The sequence below is a fragment of the Protomyctophum bolini genome, assembly GCF_963924005.1.
Source record: "Protomyctophum bolini genome assembly, chromosome: 1".
In the NCBI taxonomy this organism is placed as follows: Eukaryota; Metazoa; Chordata; class Actinopteri; order Myctophiformes; family Myctophidae; genus Protomyctophum; species Protomyctophum bolini.
The window spans coordinates 54,871,261-54,891,555 of record NC_137862.1 but is presented as its reverse complement, the minus strand read 5'-3'; the positions used below and the strand labels follow the sequence as shown (position 1 = coordinate 54,891,555).

The 20,295-nt window shown below is 41.1% G+C and overlaps 1 protein-coding gene across 1 annotated transcript; it reads left to right on the top strand.

Annotated features, from left to right (window-relative positions):
• Window positions 1–7,019: 7,019 nt before the first annotated feature.
• LOC308319428 (uncharacterized protein) lies at window positions 7,020–10,269 on the top strand. The gene is made up of 8 exons (XM_080769500.1): window positions 7,020–7,157; window positions 7,657–7,935; window positions 8,063–8,317; window positions 8,419–8,595; window positions 8,684–8,926; window positions 9,459–9,630; window positions 9,857–10,005; window positions 10,131–10,269. The coding sequence occupies exons 5-8, from the start codon at window positions 8,707–8,709 to the stop codon at window positions 10,253–10,255; spliced, it is 666 nt and encodes a 221-aa protein (XP_080625626.1). The 5' UTR covers window positions 7,020–7,157; window positions 7,657–7,935; window positions 8,063–8,317; window positions 8,419–8,595; window positions 8,684–8,706; the 3' UTR covers window positions 10,256–10,269.
• Window positions 10,270–20,295: the final 10,026 nt, after the last annotated feature.

Sequence of the window (20,295 nt, the reverse complement as noted above, 5' to 3'; positions counted from 1 at the left end):
TTGCCATTGTTATTATAAATGTTACATTCCAACTAATTTGACTTAACTTGACTTAATCCTCTTTACCCCGTCGAGGGGCATAGGGCGTCCACCAGAGCTCTCCATCTCACTCTCTTCTGGGCCTGCGCTTTTGCTTCCTGCCAGCTCATTCCAATGTCCTTTAGATCCTGGAGAGTGGAACGTCTCCAGGTGTTTCTTGGCCTACCCTGTTTCCTCTTCCCCTGTGGATTGTCCAGGGCCTGCCTTGTGGTGTTATCTGTGTCCTTTCTAAGGGTGTGGCCTATCCAGTTCCACTTTCTCCGTTTGATGGTACTAGCTATACTGTCCTGTTTTGTGATCCTCCATAACTCCTCATTTGTGGTTTTGATGGGCCACCATAGCTTGAGGATGTAACGCAGGCATTTATTTACAAACACCTGGAGCTTGCTTATTAGGCCCTCGTTAGTCTTCCATGTTTCAGAGCCATAGAGCAGGACGGTCTTCACATTGGTGTTGAAGATCCGTAGCTTGGTGTTATTAGAGAGCTGTTTGGATATCCAGATCGGTCGCAAGATCCTAAATGCCAGCTGTGCTTTGCTGATTCTTTGCTCTATGTCCCTGTCTGCTCCTCCATCCCTGCTGATGTTGCTCCCTAGATATGTAAAGTGTTCCAGATCTTCTATGGCCTCTCCTCCAAGTGTGATGGGGTCATGTACCCGCGGATAATTTGCCACAGAGTAAACAATATGTAGGCCTACTTACATTACACAATTACTCTCAACATATTGACTAAATGTTGTTTTAGAGGTTACAGCAGGGGTGCCCACCCTTTTTGGACTTGAGAGCCACTTTCAAAATGACCAGCGCAACAACTACCCACCAAAAAAAGGTTTTTCCTCCTCTGCACATCTCTTTTCTTCAATCCCTTTATGTCTTTCTCTCTCAGTTCTTTTCTCAGTTTCTTCTTCTTTCAGTCCTTCCTCCGCTGCACGTTTGTCTTCTTCAATCTCTCTGAGCTTTCTCTCTTTCTCTTCCTCAATTTTCCTGCGGCTGCTTCTTGGAACATCTCATTGGTGTAGTGGCGGCCTCCATTCTTCAACACCATCTGCTTGATTTTCTCCAGCAGCTCATCGACCTGAGAGGGAGCCTTGGTTTCGTTGTTGAAGACATGATAGCCATAACATGTGTCGACTAATTCTTGTAGTTTTGGACGAGCTCTCAATTTCTCTTCAACTGGTTTACCGTTAGGTTTGTCACCGTTAGTGAACAGAATCATTTGACTTTGGGCCAAAGACTTTCTGAATCATCTCCACAGATCTCTGCTGCTCATCTGTGAATCTGTCTATTTTGATCACAACCAGGAAGGCATGAGGACCAGGATAAGCTAAACTAATACAATTACTGATCTTCTCAAGGGTTTCATCTTCACCAAACCTGGTGTCAAACAATCCTGGTGTCGACAACAGAGACATTTCTAGAAGCCACACAACTACAGATTTGCGTCACAGATTGAAATGAAATATCAGCTGTAAAAGCATCAAAACAACCCAGGATGGTGTTTCTTTTTTCTTTTTAAATAACCATAACTTGCTAAACTCAACCGATTTGGTTTGGACATCAGAATACGTACTTGCTTTTATACGATGTTAATATATAATAATAAAAAACATTAAGCAGATAAGCATCGATAACGTACGGTAATAAACCATCCCGTTTGTAAATCAGTCCAAATGTGAGCGATTTATGACTTTATGACTTTTGTTTGAGTTGATCACCAGCTACCACAGAACGTAAGGACTGTAGCAAGATGGCCGCCGGGGAACGGCGCCTGAGACTCTGCCTCGCACCATCTGAACCTTCGGAATGGCGGTGGTTCTGAATGGCGGTGCGTAACCATTACGCACCGCCATTCAGAACCACCGCCATTCCGAAGGTTCACTTCCATATATCGGAATGGTGATGTTTCCCCATGGAAGAATTCACCCCGCCATTCTGAAAGTTAAATCTCCGGAGCGCACAGAGCCGCAACATGTGCGCACGTTAAATCTCTCTCTCTCTCCCTCCCTCTCTCTCTCTCTCTCTCCTGAGAGTCCTGAGTGACCGGCTGCCGCCACCGCGCAATCAATTAATCAATCAATCACTCCGCACCGCAATATATATTATATATTGCACCTTAAAAAACCTTTATTCAACTTGACAATGCGTTGTTACTCTTTGCACCTTAATATCATGTACAATGCGCTGATATTTTTTTTTTTTTTTTTTTCAATTTTAGCACAAAAATCCTACGGGAGCTGTTTTTTTGACGCATCGTACCACACTATCCACTTCAATACGGCATAGAGTAGCACAAACGTCGATCACTCTCTGCTGATTTCTGATCCATTCACTTCGGATCAAATAGTAATCTCAGTAAGGCAGATGGCTTCTTGGTTAGAGTGGGTGACAACTGACAACATTATCACACGAAAAGATGAAATTACCTACCTAGGTTCCATCCTGGAGGCCAATCTTTCCGGTGATAAAATGGCCACCAACGTAATCAAAAAAGTCAATCAAAGAACAAGATTCCTTTACAGGATCTCCTCACTGGTCAACAAAAACACATTGAAGACCTTAACAGGAGCCCTCGTACAAGGTTTCTTTGACTATGCATCCACCTCTTGGTACCACAGCACCTCAAAGGCCCTTAAAACAAGGCTCCAGACCTCCCAAAACAAACTGGTCAGGCTCCTACTTGGCCTCACCCCCCGAACCCACCTCACCCCTGCCCACTTTGACAGGCTGGGATGGCTTAGAGTCGACGACAGAGTACAGCATCTTGCAATGGGTCTGGTCCACAAGATTCGATACACCACCAAGATACCCATGTACCTGTCTAAATACTTCCTTAATGTAAACGAAGTCCACACCCACAACACCAGAGGTAGTGCAACAAACCATGTACAACCCAGATTCGGCACAAACAAGGGACAAAATTATTTTCGCTCCTATGCCACCAAAATGTGGAACGCCCTACCAACAGTCATTAAGACATGTGAATCCCTTGACTCCTTCAAAACCGCTCTCAATTGGCACCTACGGATGGCTGCAATTCGAAACTGGCCTCTGTAAAATCTGAATCCTCCCCCACCCCCCTTTTCCCCTCACTGTATATGTATCTTTTCCCTTTTTGCTTATGATGAATTCCTGTTCTGTTCTTTAACTACATAGAAGTGTCTATTTGTAGGCTATGTCTCTATATGTTTTGATGAATTGAACAATGTGGACCCTGTTGTAAACAAGTGTAATGCTTAATTGGGTCAGGACAGCATTCAGGTTGTATTTTGTAAACAATAAACAATGTGGGTCATGTGATGACGTAGGATGGGTGGAGCAGAGTGCGCAGGTTGGCTCTGTGGATAGGAACTTAGGAAGTAGGAACTTAGGAAGTCCTCTTCACGTGTTTTGTTTTGTTTATCTGCACTGCAGCACGCGTCACTGGTCATTCCAGCATGGGATGTACCGTGAAATTGGTGACCTGCTGAAATAGGTCATATAACACATCATATAACGTCAGTGTCCATTCCATACGTAAATCATTGCTGTTTGTTTATTAGCACATAGCAGTCTAACCTAGTGGTATTCAGGCCATGTGTCTACAGTCTATGGTCTGTCTAAACAAGACAAGAAGTCCACAAGATGATCACATATTTCGTCAGGTCACCAATTTCACCGTAACACTGCCATGTCATGTCATGTCATGTGATGTCACACACACACACACACACACACACACTACGCTACGAGGCTGATGTAAATAAATAATTTCATTGATCTGCAGTGGCATGCAGTGGTGGTTCAGGTTCAACAATCAACGACTCATATTTTCTCCTCTAAACGTAACATATGTGTCACTTGAATTTAAACAAAAATTATAACAATAGCAAAAATCCAAAAATAAACACACGAAACCAATTTGTTACTTCGGGCGCGTTCGGAAATACCGCACCGGAGCACACTCGTGCGATATTTCCGAACGCACCCTGGTGGAAATCCCCCTGAAGCCTGGTGAGAAGTTAGTTGACATTTAAACCGACCAATCAACGAGCAGCGACAGCCTAACAGTCAACCAATCAATAACGGGAACGAGCACACGTTGGGGGCGGGCTGCAGATAAAAAGCCGAGTCGCACAGTACCAGAGCGGCAGAGCCTACTAGCTACTAGCTTAGCTTGCTGTGCTGCTGTTGTTGTCGTCCAGACTCCCCACGCTCCCTCTACCACCACCAGCACTTTTTCCAGTTTGTTGTTTTAGCTTTTTGGCCGTTATCATGGCTCCTTGGCGAAAATGTGTTTTACCTGCCTGCCATGCTCGCCAAGGGGGTTCCATTTGTTTATTTGCGTTCCCCAAAAAAGAGGAAATGAGACAGAGGTGGATGGAGTTTGTGATGCGCCACGGCGGGAGAGATGTGCAATTCACCACCTCCACTGCCTACCTATGCAGCCAACATTTCACCGCCGAATGTTTCTCAAACTGGCAACGGAGACAGCTCGGTTTTACAGACAACCCACTCATGTTGGTTAGTGGTGCCGAGCCGAACATATATGTCGCCGCTGGGGCTCCTCTCCCCCCACCTGTATCACTATCTACCGTCGTCAACAGGCCTGATGCTTCTCATGTAAGTTTCCAGCAGTACTTGTTGTTATAATTATACTTTTTTATTTATGTGTAGTAGTTTGGGCTCTATTTTCTGACAAAATGGTCAATATGTTACGTAGCGTTTGTAGTGTGTATCGTATCATCCACTGTAACATAGTGCATAGTCCATGATTTGACCATCGACCAAATACAGAAAGTATTGCACTGTACCGGAAAGTGATGGTAGTAGCCCAAATTTTTTGATTCTCGTAGAGGTTTTTTTCGATTCTGACGAATCTCTCTACGAGAGTCAAAACGCTAACTCCGCCCCTAATGTCGAAGAATCAAACTGATGCCTTTAAATCACTCTTACCTTGTACAAATGCAAAATCTAAGCTGCTATTAATGTTGCCCCACTTGTTTGTGAGCTCTGCGGAAGCATATTAAACTCTGTCAATGCTTATTTTTCAATAAAAAACGTTTTATAGTCAACTCTGTTTCTGAGTATTTCTTTCACCCGCAGCCATCTTGCTTTTCTCTCCATTGTAAATACGGTAAACGGCGCAACAGAATTGTAAATGCGGTAAACGGCGCAACAGAATATTGCCCGCGACCCTAGCGGCCAGGGTTCTCTTGCGCATTTACAATGGAGAGAAAAGCAAGATGGCTAAAATACCTTTTTTATTGAAAAAGAAGCATTGACAGAGTTTAATATGCTTCCGCAGAGCTCACAAACAAGTGGGGCAACATGAAAAGCAGCTTAGATTTTGCATTTGTACAAGGTAAGAGTGATTTAAAGGCATCAGTTTGATTCTTCGACATTAGGGGCGGAGTTAGCGTTTTGACTCTCGTAGAGAGATTCGTCAGAATCGAAAGAAAACCTCTACGAGAATCAAAAAATTTGGGCTATGATGGTAGTAGCCTAGTCTGGTTGCAGTGTTTCCTGGATATGAGTAATTTGGAAATATCACGTTCTGCTCTTTGATAAAGTTATGCCTGTGTTGTGTTGTCCACTGAAATAATTTGCCAAAGTCTCCAAAACATTTTTCTGGTGATGATAAACAGAACACAATAGAACATGTGCAAATGCAATGCATCTTCACTGACTGTCACAAAACACCATGTGCATTTCATGTATTGTAGGTAAGGGTTTACCCCCCTAAGTGTACAGGGGCATAAGGGGCGGTCTCAAGACTGATGCTACAGTTATATATATATAGGCCATTACAAGTGGACATTCACATTATTTTATTTTCTACATACAGATTTACGAGGGTGTTATTGATCAAGTCATAGCCTGCACTATTGTTTTCATGAGCAGAAGTAGGCTATGTCTGAATAAGTAATTTATACTGTCATCTTATCTGTTCACAAAGCAGATCCTTCCATCCACAAGAGAGACACAGGGTCAGCGTGACAAAGTCACTACCCGAGAAATTGGGGTTCAGACTGACCGCTCTGTGGGGAGAAGAACAGTTGCAACGCAACTTGCCAGAAGAACCCTCATTAGCAGCAAGAGTGAAGGTTGGTCAAGTTATTATGGTAGTTTGTAATTGTCTGACAGATTCTATTGATGAACAATATAATTTTTGAAGGACAACACTCCTGTCACTTATTGAATAAAATATAACGGAACCTATTCATTAGTCATTCGACACAGACAGTACATTATGCTGCATACTGATGTTCATTGTCAAAGTATTTGTATACTATGTGCAGTGACAATAAATGTAATCTAATCTAATTACTGCTGTCACAATATCCTATAATCTATTATTCGGTCATTGGACACAATGTACTAAAGCTTAGTAAAATCACTAAACTAAATATTATGTCAGACTTAGTTGATTACCACTTCTTATTGGCTTAGAGACAGTAATTATTAATTGTGGGGTTACAATATATTTATACATGGCATGCCATGACATGTATAAATATATATATATATCTATTGATCTAACTATTCTATTCCTTGGCTAACTATTCCAACATTGGCTTTGCAACAATAAATTCATTTTTCAGAGTTACTTTGCCCTGTTGAGTCTTTTGAGAGACTGAGAGGGGGTGAAGTTGGAGTTATCAAACATAATCTGTATGACCCACAGTTTAAAACACAACACTGGTGTTTACACAGTGTTCTGCCTCCTCAGAAGGTGACTGAGAAAGCTCAGTCCAGCAATAACTGAGCTAGCTGCTTCATTGCTCTGTACATTTTGCGAGCCATCACAGTCCCTCCTCCTTGGTACAGAGAGAGACGCTACTTTTGTGGTGGGTGTATTTGGAGGCATCTAAACTGTATTTAACACTCTTATTCTTATATGTTCCAGGTTCTCAAGCTACGGTGGCCACTAAGACTGTTGGTGTGGGCACTCTGTTTCAGTTGCCTCTAGGCACATCTCTGAAGAGGAAAGCTTTAGTGCCAGCTGAGAGCCCGGCAGCAAAGCAACCTTTCTTAGAGCTGCTGTCTTCTCAGGAGTCTGAGGTCCCATCCCTCGGTTCAGAAGAGGACCCCACCTACCATCCCAGCACGTCTAAATTAGATGACGACATCAATGAACGGTAAAACAAGAATTGCTTGTTATATCCATAGCATCCATATTCTGGATATGCCATAGCTGAACATTTAGCCAAAATGAAAAAGATCTGTAGATCTTCTATTTTCTCTCTGATGTACAACATAGTACATATGTATGATAATATATTCCTCATTATTTAATTTCATGCAGTTGTGCTGACAAGAGAAAGCCATTTCGATAGCAATATGAGAGATTATACAAGAACAAAGGGGTTCCACCCCGCCTCAAGCCAAATTCTGGCTAGTCCGGTGCATCTCAGGAGTGGGACTGGTATGTGTAGAAGGAAGGCACTGGAACAAACTCTGCAAATAATGTGACACTTCGATGTCAATACATCCTGACCTGATGAAGATGTATTGACATAGAAAAGTTGTCACGTTATTTGCCTTCACATTGTAAATATTAAATGCTTTATTGCTCCAGTGCCTTCCTTATTCTAGAAAAGTATACACTTTGTAATAAGTATTTGTATTTGTCAACAGAGAGCCAACACAGCCACAGCACACAGTGAAGTACTTGGTGTATGAAGATTGCCTGCTGGACCTTTTCCGTATTTGCCCCACATGCGCTAGTGTCTGCAAGGTGCGCACATTTGTAAAAGGAACTTTCCTTAGTGTGACACAGACCTGCAGCCATGAGTTTTGTGAATTCAGCCGGAAGTGGAACACAGTCAGCCACTGTTGCGCAGCACACCAGCAGGGAATCTACAGCTATCGGCTGCTGTCTACTTCACGGGCTCTTCTTTCATCCAGACTAACAAGGTTGGTAAGAAATAATGGAGTCTTCTCCCGCAGCTTTGTGTTTTAATTTTTCAGTGCATCCCACTCTGCTACAGAGGGATGTGGTATGAACACTGTTACAGAGGAACTTTCATATTTTTCATTGCAGGTGCTCAATGCAATGAATGTCAGAACGTTCAGCAGGATGTCACACCGTAATCACGTTCACCAGTACATCCAGGCTTCTGTGCTGCATAAATGGCGGCTACACCAGGCGGGCTTGCTGGAGGGTCTTAAACGGAACCAAAAAGTATCTCTTGGTGGAGACATGCGAGCGGACAGCCCAGGCCACTGTGCAAAGTACGGCTCTTACTCCATGATGGACCTCGACACCAACAAGATAGTTGATATCCAGCTGGTACAGGTAAATTGTTTGTAAAACTAGAAAATGTGTTCAGTATAGCAATAGTGCAGAACTTCACCAATGAGGCAGATCTGGTATTCATGTGTGTTTATGATACACAGAGCAATGAAGTCAAGAGCAGTGTCCATATGGAGAAAGAAGGGCTGATCAGGAGTCTAAAGTACCTTTCCAAAGCTGGCGTGAAGGTGGATTTCCTGGTGACAGACCGACACAACCAGGTCCAAAAATATATGAGGGAGGAAAAACCCACTATTACGATGTGTGGCATTTATGCAAAGGTAGGATATTATGGAAAATAGTGTTTATTGATCATTTGTAGCACCGCTGCACCATCCAATAAAATATATTTTATATGTTTTTAAACAGCTTTCACCAAGAAGCTGGTTGCCATGGCAAAGTTGAAAGAATGCGCTAAGGTCAAGCTGTGGAAGAACAGCATCAAAAATCATATCTACTGGTCAGCATCTGGTTCTTCCAGTGGAGAGGAAACGGTGGCAAAGTGGTCATCTGTGATCAACCACATCACCAATGTTCATGTCCATGACAATCCACACTTCCCCAAGTGCCTCCATCCCCCCTCGACTGACAAGAACAAGTGGCTGAAGCCTGGTATGCCACTATTCAATAGCAACCTTTTGTCATTAGAATGCTGTTGTAACAAAACTCTCAAGATCAGTGTTGATTTTGGCAGAAAATTTTGATTTTTTTAGTCAGTCTTTCGAATAAAATTCCATTTAGCTTTAGTCAACTAAATATAAGAATTTAATCGACAAAATCTACAGTTGTTTTAGTTGACTAAAATGTATTTTGGCGGGCTGTCCTCATTTTTCACTTGCTGAAAATAGCCGATCTACAAGCTCACAATGCAGAGCAACACATGAGCTTGTAGAGCTGCTATTATCAGCATGCAATACTGGATCTCTTGTCCACTAGTCCCATCCTAACATTTCAGTCTTTGTCGACGAAATTGTGAATCTTCGTTTTATTCATCATAGCTTAGTTTTCATTTAGTTTTCATCATTGAAAATAGTTTGCCGACAAACATTTTTTGTCATAGCTTTAGTCGACGAAATCATCACTGCTCAAGATGTAATCCACTGACTGAATGTATTTTATAATAGTATACTCTTTCCCCCTTTAGGATCAACGGCCATCCGCAAGCTGGAGACGGCATTGACGAATAAGCGCATTCTGGGAGACGTGAAGAAGCTGAGCCCTCTGTACCAGACATCTGCCTTGGAAAGCTACCATAGCGTCATTTTGAGATTTGCTCCGAAAAATGTCGCCTTTTCGTACTTGGGAATGCTTTGCAGGTAAATTATATAATAATCATGTTGTAATCAAGTGTTATGTATTATTTATTATTATAGTGCCATTTCATTTGGAAATATTGTGCATCTGCTGCCTATGTGCTGGTTGCCAGTGTTTAAAAAAGGGGGGGGGGGGAAAGCCAGCCACTTGAACAATGTAAAATGTGATCTTCTAGCCATCTAAAAACTAACTTGGGTTCATGATATCATCCCATTCTTCTCATTTCAGGCTTTACCTCGCTGCATTGCATTTCAACGAAAATGCTGGACGTCTCCAAGCGGTAACTGCGTCAGGAGTTCCGCAGCACAAAATAACATTTCCCAAGGCCAAGAAAGGGGACCATGTTGTCAACAGGGTTAAGACCAACTATACTACAGGTCAGTTACATGCAATACCATGGTCATCAGTGAAACTTTGCATTATAAATGCTCTAGTTGCAATTGAGACCATATGAATTACTCAAACTACTGTACATGCTGTTATGTGCTCTTGTGTATTTTAGAATATGTGACAGAGCTTACAGACCTCCTCTTTGACGAGGTGTTCCCCAACCCTGCACATTTTGTGGCTGAGCTGGAAGAGGTCCCTGTCCCTGGATTCCTGTGCTCACAGTACGAGAATAAATAACTCCAACCTTGCAGACTGCTGGAATATTATATTATATATAATATATATATAATATATATATTATATTATATATTATATATATTATATTATATTATATATATATAATATATATATAATATAATATATATATATAATATATATATATATATATATATATATATATATATATATATTATATAATATATATATATATATATATTATATAATATATATATATATATATATTATATATTATAGGATAATATATATCCTGCACACGTCTCGAGTAGTCCAGCAGATCAGGGAGGGCAACCGCCACGTCATATGAGATGTGCTTCATTGGTTCAAGAACCTCACTGGCTCTCTGAGACACTTCACTGAATCTCTGGAAAACAATCAAATCAAGATGCAATTTTATGAACCATATGCATCCCTCTCCTGGACATTGATAACACTGGCAAAAATTGCGTTACGAGAATTGGTAATGGAAAAGAGGGGGCAAAGTATACCCAGGTCACCTAACATAAGTATATAGAATTTAAGTGGCCAAATTCCAATAACGCAGCTATGACTTGAAGCGTCAAACACCAAGCCAGAAACTGTCTCAAAAAGTAACAAGGACATGTTATTAGTCAAGGGAAATTCTACCTCTATCTCGCCCTGGACCTTGTCCTCTAGCTCAGTCACCAGGGCGTAGGGGTCAGACTGGACCGAGTCCTGCAGAGGAAAACAATCAATGTCAGAGACTAGTATGGTAGGTAGAGGTTAGGCAGGGTTTCTGTGAAACATTTGTCAACCAAGGGTGAATACTTGTTGACCTGGCCGACTTAACAAATCCATAAACACCAGCTTTGACACTTGCCTCCTTCCTTTTGATTGCATTCCCCCCTGTCCACTCGACCATAACCGCACCTTTGGCTTCGTCCACGGACTTCACCACTGAAGAATGAACTCTGCCTAGTTGCATATAGATTCATGAAATGGGTATGAAGTTAACATACATTTCATACATTTGTTTTAATAATTTTAATTTGTTTGTATACCACCCACTAAGCCAGTTGTGGAGCGGTTCTGGTGGTGTGTGTGTGTGTGTGTGTGTGGGTGGAGTGGAGTGGAGTGGGGGGTAGGGGCGCGCTACTCACAGGAAACAGTTGTGGCTCCCTCCCAGGCCTCACACCGAGCAGCCCTAGGCCACCCAGTCACCGACAGACACACAGACCCGACCAAACGGACCCCGGCCAGGCCTCCCTGACACACATTTTGTTTATTTTGATCCTTTGCTTGGGGAGCGGGGAGGGGGGGGTGGGGTGTAGCTATGCTGTTCGGCAAAGCTGTTTATTAGGCCTTTGATTTGTCATGTGTCAGTGTTTGCTTGTGGGGAATGTGTATACATAATTCCAGCTTGTCTATTATAGTTAGGAATTTTTTTATTTTGTTTTTTTAGGCCCCGGGGGGGGGGCAGGGGGCTGAAAGTACAGTGGAAGACAGAAGAAGATACTTGTCTCTTACAATTTATGTCCGACGCAAGTATAGACCTTTATGTTTATATCTATATTTATATTCATATTTATATTATTATATATTATATTATAGTATGTTATAATAAGGACAAATGTAAATCAACATCTTGTTTACTTTTGTTATATTTATTTTTCCTATTCTGTTTTAGTAATATTTCTATGATATTACTCTTTTTCTTTTCATTTGTGTTTTTCATAAATTATGCTACTGTGATTAATGATCACAGACTATTATTATTATTATTTGTATTGTATAAAAAGGTGGGCAAAATAAGCTTTATGCTTCAGCCCATACCTTTTCGGTTAAAACTAGTCACTGCGTTGACTAAAGTAATATTTGTTTTTGTTTATCTGTTTGTAAAAATGACCGAAATAAAGATTCAAACTCAAACTCAAACCTATAATGTGCTTTCACTCCGCTTTAGTCCGCTACAATTATTTGACAGGTTTAGTTACTAGTTCTTTGCAGATTTAAGTATTAATACGACATACAGTACATTAACCACCATTATCCATTTGATACTTTCGCTATTAAAAAATAGCACATTGTGAGTTTGTAGATCTGTTATTCAAATAGACAGTGTTACATTGTAATATTGCCACTTTTACTTACATAAATAAAAATCGGAGTACTTCCACCGCTGAGAAACAAAAAGAGGCCTCCCACACTGATAAGCATTATGGGTCATTCTCCAGCTGTCTTAGCTTGCTGATGTCATGGGGGTTGAACTCCCAGGCACACAGCTAGGATGGGGGGGGGGGGGGTTCATGGTCGCTCTGTTTTGGAAAACTAAGTGGTATAAAACAGTGGTTTTCATCTCCAAAGAAGACCCCCAAACAAATATGCATTTAGCCGCGCACCACCAAATGAAAATATGTTGTGCCAGGGACCCCCATGCCATGCGTACAATATTTGATTTGTGTTTAGTACAATCATCAATACGTCTGTTTCCTCCTACTTTGTTAGCAATCTATTTGCAAAAACAAAGTGACTCTGATTTTGTTTGTGTCTAGTAAGAGAAGTGGTATAACATTCATGACTTCTGCTCAATTATTTCTTTATTACACGACACGTGTCACAATGGAACATTATTATAGTCAACCCCTCACAACGCCCGTGGAAGGGCAAGGGGGCCTACCGCAGTATCAAGAGCAGCACCACCAGGCTACTGTATAAGGAACCGTTTCCACCTGACAGCAGTCAGATTGCTGAAGCAAGCAATCAGCGGCCTGATGACAGTCAATGCTGTTAGGCTGGCCATAGACCTCCTTTTTGCTCTTCCTGAACTTACTGTGGATTATACCAGGGAAAATAAGTAAATAAGATAAGAGAGACCCTATGAGTGTGCTGTTGGTGAAACAAGCTTCTAAATATCTGAAACCCTTTACTTGTACTTTTTTGTGGTGAAAGCGCTCAAAACTTTCGTCTTTCCTGCCTTGATCTCCTTACCCCCACCCCCCTCTCTTCTTCCCTTTCTTGGAAAAATAACACGATGGGAACTATGCACAAAAATGAATTTCACCTCACTTTTTTTTACCTGGAAAACTGATGTGAAGTGAATAAAGCTGATTATGATTCATGCATGTTATTATACTTAAGGTTGCCTTTTGCCTTCATTGACAAGCATGCACCCAAATAACACATTGCTTTCTTAAATAGATTTATTCTGAGATACACTGGATGCCAGGAGGTATATTTTAATGGTTCAATGTATCTATATATATAATTCTTTGTTTATAGAAACCATGGCTTACTGAAGACAATGAACTGCTATTCTTTTGAAATATACCTTCCTTGGTGTCACACATACTCTTTCTGATTAGAGAAACTTGGGGATCAGCTCACATCCAACAAACTAACCAGCATAATATTTAAAATGCGTATCATCTGAATGGCACATGGTCCTCGACTGCCCATTCCTTCCAAGGGAGCGAATGCACCCCTGTGGTATTGAATATCATAAATATGTTGTAACGTCTGTGCAATATATTGAGTGTCAATGTTTTGAAATAAGAGCTTTTTAGATTAATTAATTCTGTCTTTTTGGAACTCATAATTTAATGTAATAACCAATTACTGCCTCTAGATGTCACTGAAACAAAAATCCTATCTGATTGCATTAAACTCACTTTGCCACTTGATTTGCCACTCACTTTGATTGATGGAAGTATTTATTAACAGTTTGCAGAATTACAGTACATTTCAAGCACACACTACACTACACACTATACAAAAATGACTATTCGCCCTTCACCCAGCAATATCACATACTTTAAATACTCTGACACTGCCATTCTCTGACTGCTCCATGACAATAACTCTTACGGCCTATCAGAACAACACCATTTATCATTTACACAGTGGTGCACTGAACTATTTAGAGTTGAATGTGGACAAAACAAAATAACTGGTCATTGAAACAACACACACTGGACCCCACTCCTCATTAATGGTAAGACAGTAGAACAGATTGCCAGTTTCACATATCTTGGACTCACCCTGGACAATACTTATAGGTTTGATCAACATACATATTACATCTATCCAGTCATGTTTTCAGCAAAGACTTCATGTAATCCGCAAGTTAAGATCATCTGTTGCTCATCTATTATGGGATGCCATTGTACACAATACATTTGAGGGTTACTCTCAAATCATAGTCTCAAATCTACAGGCCATTTGAAATTGTCATCCCTCAATTTTTAAACAGGTGCCATCTACCTACAGACCACCTACTACAAAACCGTATCCATAATATAGTACACACGATTCAGCTGGTTCTATAGTATGGAGTCTGTGCCATGACAGACACATCGGCCAAGTGGGCCAAGCTGCAGATCACTAGTAGCCCATGTAAGTAAGCCCATACAGGGCAGGGGCCCATCTCCTGTTTCTGTAGCATGAGGCAGCTTAATAAACAGAATTAGTTTGGTGTGACCATACCCTACCAAGTTCACAATCAAATCGGCAGTGAGGGACAAAGTAGTCAACCCCAGTCCAATATTTACACAAGTACACTTTTCCTACACATCAGTTGCCATGTTAAGTGGTCAAATGTGTGCAGTTTCATAGCATATCAAGCAAGACTCATTAGAATTAATACAACACTTTAACCAATCTGTAAAATGACAGCCTCATCCTTTTTAGGGATTAGGGGAAATGAGCCCATAGGCAACTAGGAGCTACTGTACCAGCATCTTGGCAAAATAGCTTTAGGAATCATTTCACAGACATGGGACGACTCCAAAGTTAAAGACAAAATTACCCAAGTAGTATGACAAATTACTTTATTACAAAACACATTTAAAACCTCAACAGAACAAAACACATTAAACACATTAGAACAACTTCAAACGGAACAAACATTTAAAATGGTAACAGTACAGGTGTTCTCCAGGGCTGCTCAGCGGCGGCGGGAGCCTGATGTTTTAGGCAGACGTGACACTCGCTCCTCCTCCACAGCAGCCTGCAGAGCCTCCACAGCAGCTACATGGTGACAGAGGAAAACACAATTATAAATCATAATCGTACCTTGATCAACTACAGCATCAAAAGTAGCAGATCTGCAAGCTCGAAACGCAGCACAGACGTGTTGCATGCCGATCTACTACTTTGCCATGTTTTTAAATTTTAATCTTGAAACTGTTGACACATTAGGGGTGCGTTCGGAAATAACGCACCGGAGTGCACTCGCCTATTAGTTTGCATTGCACAGTGCGCCATTTCTGAACGTGCCCCAGGTTTCCACCCGAACAGACACATGTCAGTTTGCTAAAAAATAAAGACTAAACACAAAAAGGTCAAGGCTGAAGGCACAGAAAAATTCAAAGACGAGAAACGATAGCATTCAGTTGATCTTCATGTTGATATGGTGTGATAAAGTTGCTACACCTTCAATCATGTTGTTGGGCAGAAACTAGACCAGTTTAAGACCTAAACTAAAGCCACTGAGTGTTGCGTTACACAAGGCCTTACTAAATGGCCAAACATGTTACCTTCAGGACAAGGTATAAAAAATAAAATAAACTGTTCCAAGGAGCCAATATAGGTCACAAGCTCTACTTTTATAAGACCAACTGACAAAAACAAGCTTATTTAAATGACACGATCACAATGCTATACATACTTTGCTACTTTTGCATGTTCTATGACCAGGCATCAATTCCCCCTCCACCCCAATTAAACAGAAGTTGAAATATGGATACAAGGTTTCCAGACAGCAACGATATGCCCTCACTAGCCTATTCATTAAAATGGCAGTCACCATGGCTTGCTTATGCAATGCTTTTGGTCACAAGAAGTATCATGACACTCAATCTAAAGAGTTCTGTTGCCTAGCCTAGCAGAAAATATTGCTACAAAAGATTATGCTCTGAACTGTACTTATTGTAAACTGTATGACTCAATTTCGTTCAATGGTTGACAAAATATATAATCCAATTGAAGGGCAATCCACACCAATGCATGCAACTGCCATTTGGAGATAATGGTAGCAAGTAGTTGCATCATGGAGTTGCATCGAGTGGACTGGCCTTTGGGTAGCATGATGACAGCTAGATTTCATTTCATTTTTTTCATTGTTTGTAATAGTATACCGACATGATGCTATGGTTATTGATTTACCTGGGATAGTAGTTATTGACACTAGTTATTGAGGCACTAGTGTCTCTCTGCTGTCTATGTACGGTATAGTGGAGATGATCGAGGGTCTGCTAAATGCATACATTGTAAATTGTACACATCACTGTGAATTGTAATCATACAGGTGCATCTGTGGGAAATGCAGACCAATGACCGATGTGAATCACAATATCTGCTGCAAGAGTATCAATGTGGTATGTAAAGAAACATCTTCAACAATGCAACAATGATCACCACAGAACCAGTAAAGTACTAAAATATATCATACTCCAACAGCTTCAGAATATGTTTAGCGAGCTTCCAGAGGACCTGGAGTGCATGACTCTCCATCCAGGACTAGAACCTGTCTGCCTGAACCCCTGGTCCCTGCAGAATGCCCTCAGACAATATGAGGCAGAGCATGGAAGACTGAGGACGAAGAAGAGTGCTGAGTATGTTAGACCATCAAATATTTATTTGGAATGTATATAGATTACTTTTATCAAATGGCACACAAAAACTGGTAAGATGTAGGACAAGAAAAATATGTTATATAATCATTATACAAAATAAACTATGGTCACTTAGCTGTATGGTCATAGGCATTCAATGTTATTTCAAGAACCTCCATTTGTATATGCATTAGGCCACAGACCCATTTGATCTCTGGGACACCGATCAAGATGACAATTGTCAAGTGTTTTGTACACAAATGTGCACAGTACTTGTCTGACCAGTAGGTTCAAGGTTATACTTTGTTACATCTTGTGTACCAGGTACATAAGAGTAAAACTTATTTGTTTGGCTTCCTTACAGACTGCAGCAGCATATATATAGTTCTATGCTACTTATAAATAGCATAGGGTATGCTAATGGTATGCACTCCGGACCAGTGCTTGTTGTTCAATTCGTTGTTCAGACAGTGGTAGAATAATAGAGTAGAAGTATGGGGGAAAATAACCCACCATTCTCCTTGAGGTTGAGTTTGAGCTGGTTCCTCTTCATCTGGTTCCTCTGGCTCAAACTGTATGGCTGTACATTGCCGATGGAACTATTTGGTGCATACATGTTTCTCTTTTACAAAAGACCGGGCGACACGATCTAATACTTAGATTGTTGTCTTCCGCGAATGGGCGTGGCTTAGACACGCGCACGCGCGCGCGCACACACTCTCACACACACACACACACACACTCACACACTGTCAACACACACACGTGGCAGTGGCACACATAGCGACCAGCGAGCAACTTCATTGAAACGAGTACAGTCCGTGAGGAAAGCTTGTCGACATAACGTTTGGACGAAACGGGGAGAGATATTTCCCGCGAACTGTACAATGGACACGCCCCTACAGTCCTTGCCAGAGAGGCCAGAAAATATTGCATTGTATTTCATCCATTTTTAAACATCATTCCTGAAACGAAGCGATTTTTTTCATCATTCAAATTTGGTGTGTTGGTTAATAACACATTACTCTGTGGCGTGACAAACTGGGAATACAAATTGTATCATCTTTTTATTTTGCTTTACAGCCACTTTAATATTCACCATAAATTATCCAAATCCAATACCAATAATAAACTTTCCCATTTTATGCTCCTCAGATCCTAGAACTAAGAAAAATTAAAAACTGAAACACTTTACATAATGCATGCCTATTGCCTTTGCCTGATGTTTGTCAGTTATGGGATGCCATTGTACACAATACATTTGAGGGTTACTCTCAAATCATAGTCTCAAATCTACAGGCCATTTGAAATTGTCATCCCTCAATTTTTAAACAGGTGCCATCTACCTACAGACCACCTACTACAAAACCGTATCCATAATATAGTACACACGATTCAGCTGGTTCTATAGTATGGAGTCTGTGCCATGACAGACACATCGGCCAAGCTGCAGATCACTAGTAGCCCATGTAAGTAAGCCCATACAGGGCAGGAGCCCATCTCCTGTTTCTGTAGCATGAGGCAGCTTAATAAACAGAATTAGTTTGGTGTGACCATACCCTACCAAGTTCACAATCAAATCGGCAGTGAGGGACAAAGTAGTCAACCCCAGTCCAATATTTACACAAGTACACTTTTCCTACACATCAGTTGCCATGTTAAGTGGTCAAATGTGTGCAGTTTCATAGCATATCAAGCAAGACTCATTAGAATTAATACAACACTTTAACCAATCTGTAAAATGACAGCCTCATCCTTAGATTAGGGGAAATGAGCCCATAGGCAACTAGGAGCTACTGTACCAGCATCTTGGCAAAATAGCTTTAGGAATCATTTCACAGACATGGGACGACTCCAAAGTTAAAGACAAAATTACCCAAGTAGTATGACAAATTACTTTATTACAAAACACATTTAAAACCTCAACAGAACAAAACACATTAAACACATTAGAACAACTTCAAACGGAACAAACATTTAAAATGGTAACAGTACAGGTGTTCTCCAGGGCTGCTCAGCGGCGGCGGGAGCCTGATGTTTTAGGCAGACGTGACACTCGCTCCTCCTCCACAGCAGCCTGCAGAGCCTCCACAGCAGCTACATGGTGACAGAGGAAAACACAATTATAAATCATAATCGTACCTTGATCAACTACAGCATCAAAAGTAGCAGATCTGCAAGCTCGAAACGCAGCACAGACGTGTTGCATGCCGATCTACTACTTTGCCATGTTTTTAAATTTTAATCTTGAAACTGTTGACACATTAGGGGTGCGTTCGGAAATAACGCACCGGAGTGCACTCGCCTATTAGTTTGCATTGCACAGTGCGCCATTTCTGAACGTGCCCCAGGTTTCCACCCGAACAGACACATGTCAGTTTGCTAAAAAATAAAGACTAAACACAAAAAGGTCAAGGCTGAAGGCACAGAAAAATTCAAAGACGAGAAACGATAGCATTCAGTTGATCTTCATGTTGATATGGTGTGATAAAGTTGCTACACCTTCAATCATGTTGTTGGGCAGAAACTAGACCAGTTTAAGACCTAAACTAAAGCCACTGAGTGTTGCGTTACACAAGGCCTTACTAAATGGCCAAACATGTTACCTTCAGGACAAGGTATAAAAAATAAAATAAACTGTTCCAAGGAGCCAATATAGGTCACAAGCTCTACTTTTATAAGACCAACTGACAAAAACAAGCTTATTTAAATGACACGATCACAATGCTATACATACTTTGCTACTTTTGCATGTTCTATGACCAGGCATCAATTCCCCCTCCACCCCAATTAAACAGAAGTTGAAATATGGATACAAGGTTTCCAGACAGCAACGATATGCCCTCACTAGCCTATTCATTAAAATGGCAGTCACCATGGCTTGCTTATGCAATGCTTTTGGTCACAAGAAGTATCATGACACTCAATCTAAAGAGTAATAAATAACTCCAACCTTGCAAACTGCTGGAATATTCCTGCACACGTCTCGAGTAGTCCAGATGATCAGGGAGGGCAACCGCCACGTCATATGAGATGTGCTTCATTGGTTCAAGAACCTCACTGGCTCTCTGAGACACTTCACTCAATCTCTGGAAAACAATCAAATCAAGATGCAATTTTATGAACCATATGCATCCATCTCCTGGACATTGATAACACTGGCAAAAATTGCGTTACGAGAATTGGTAATGGAAAAGAGGGGGCAAAGTATACCCAGGTCACCTAACATAAGTATATAGAATTTAAGTGGCCAAATTCCAATAACGCAGCTATGACTTGAAGCGTCAAACACCAAGCCAGAAACTGTCTCAAAAAGTAACAAGGACATGTTATTAGTCAAGGGAAATTCTACCTCTATCTCGCCCTGGACCTTGTCCTTTAGCTCAGTCACCAGGGCGTAGGGGTCAGACTGGACCGAGTCCTGCAGAGGAAAACAATCAATGTCAGAGACTAGTATGACTTAATATT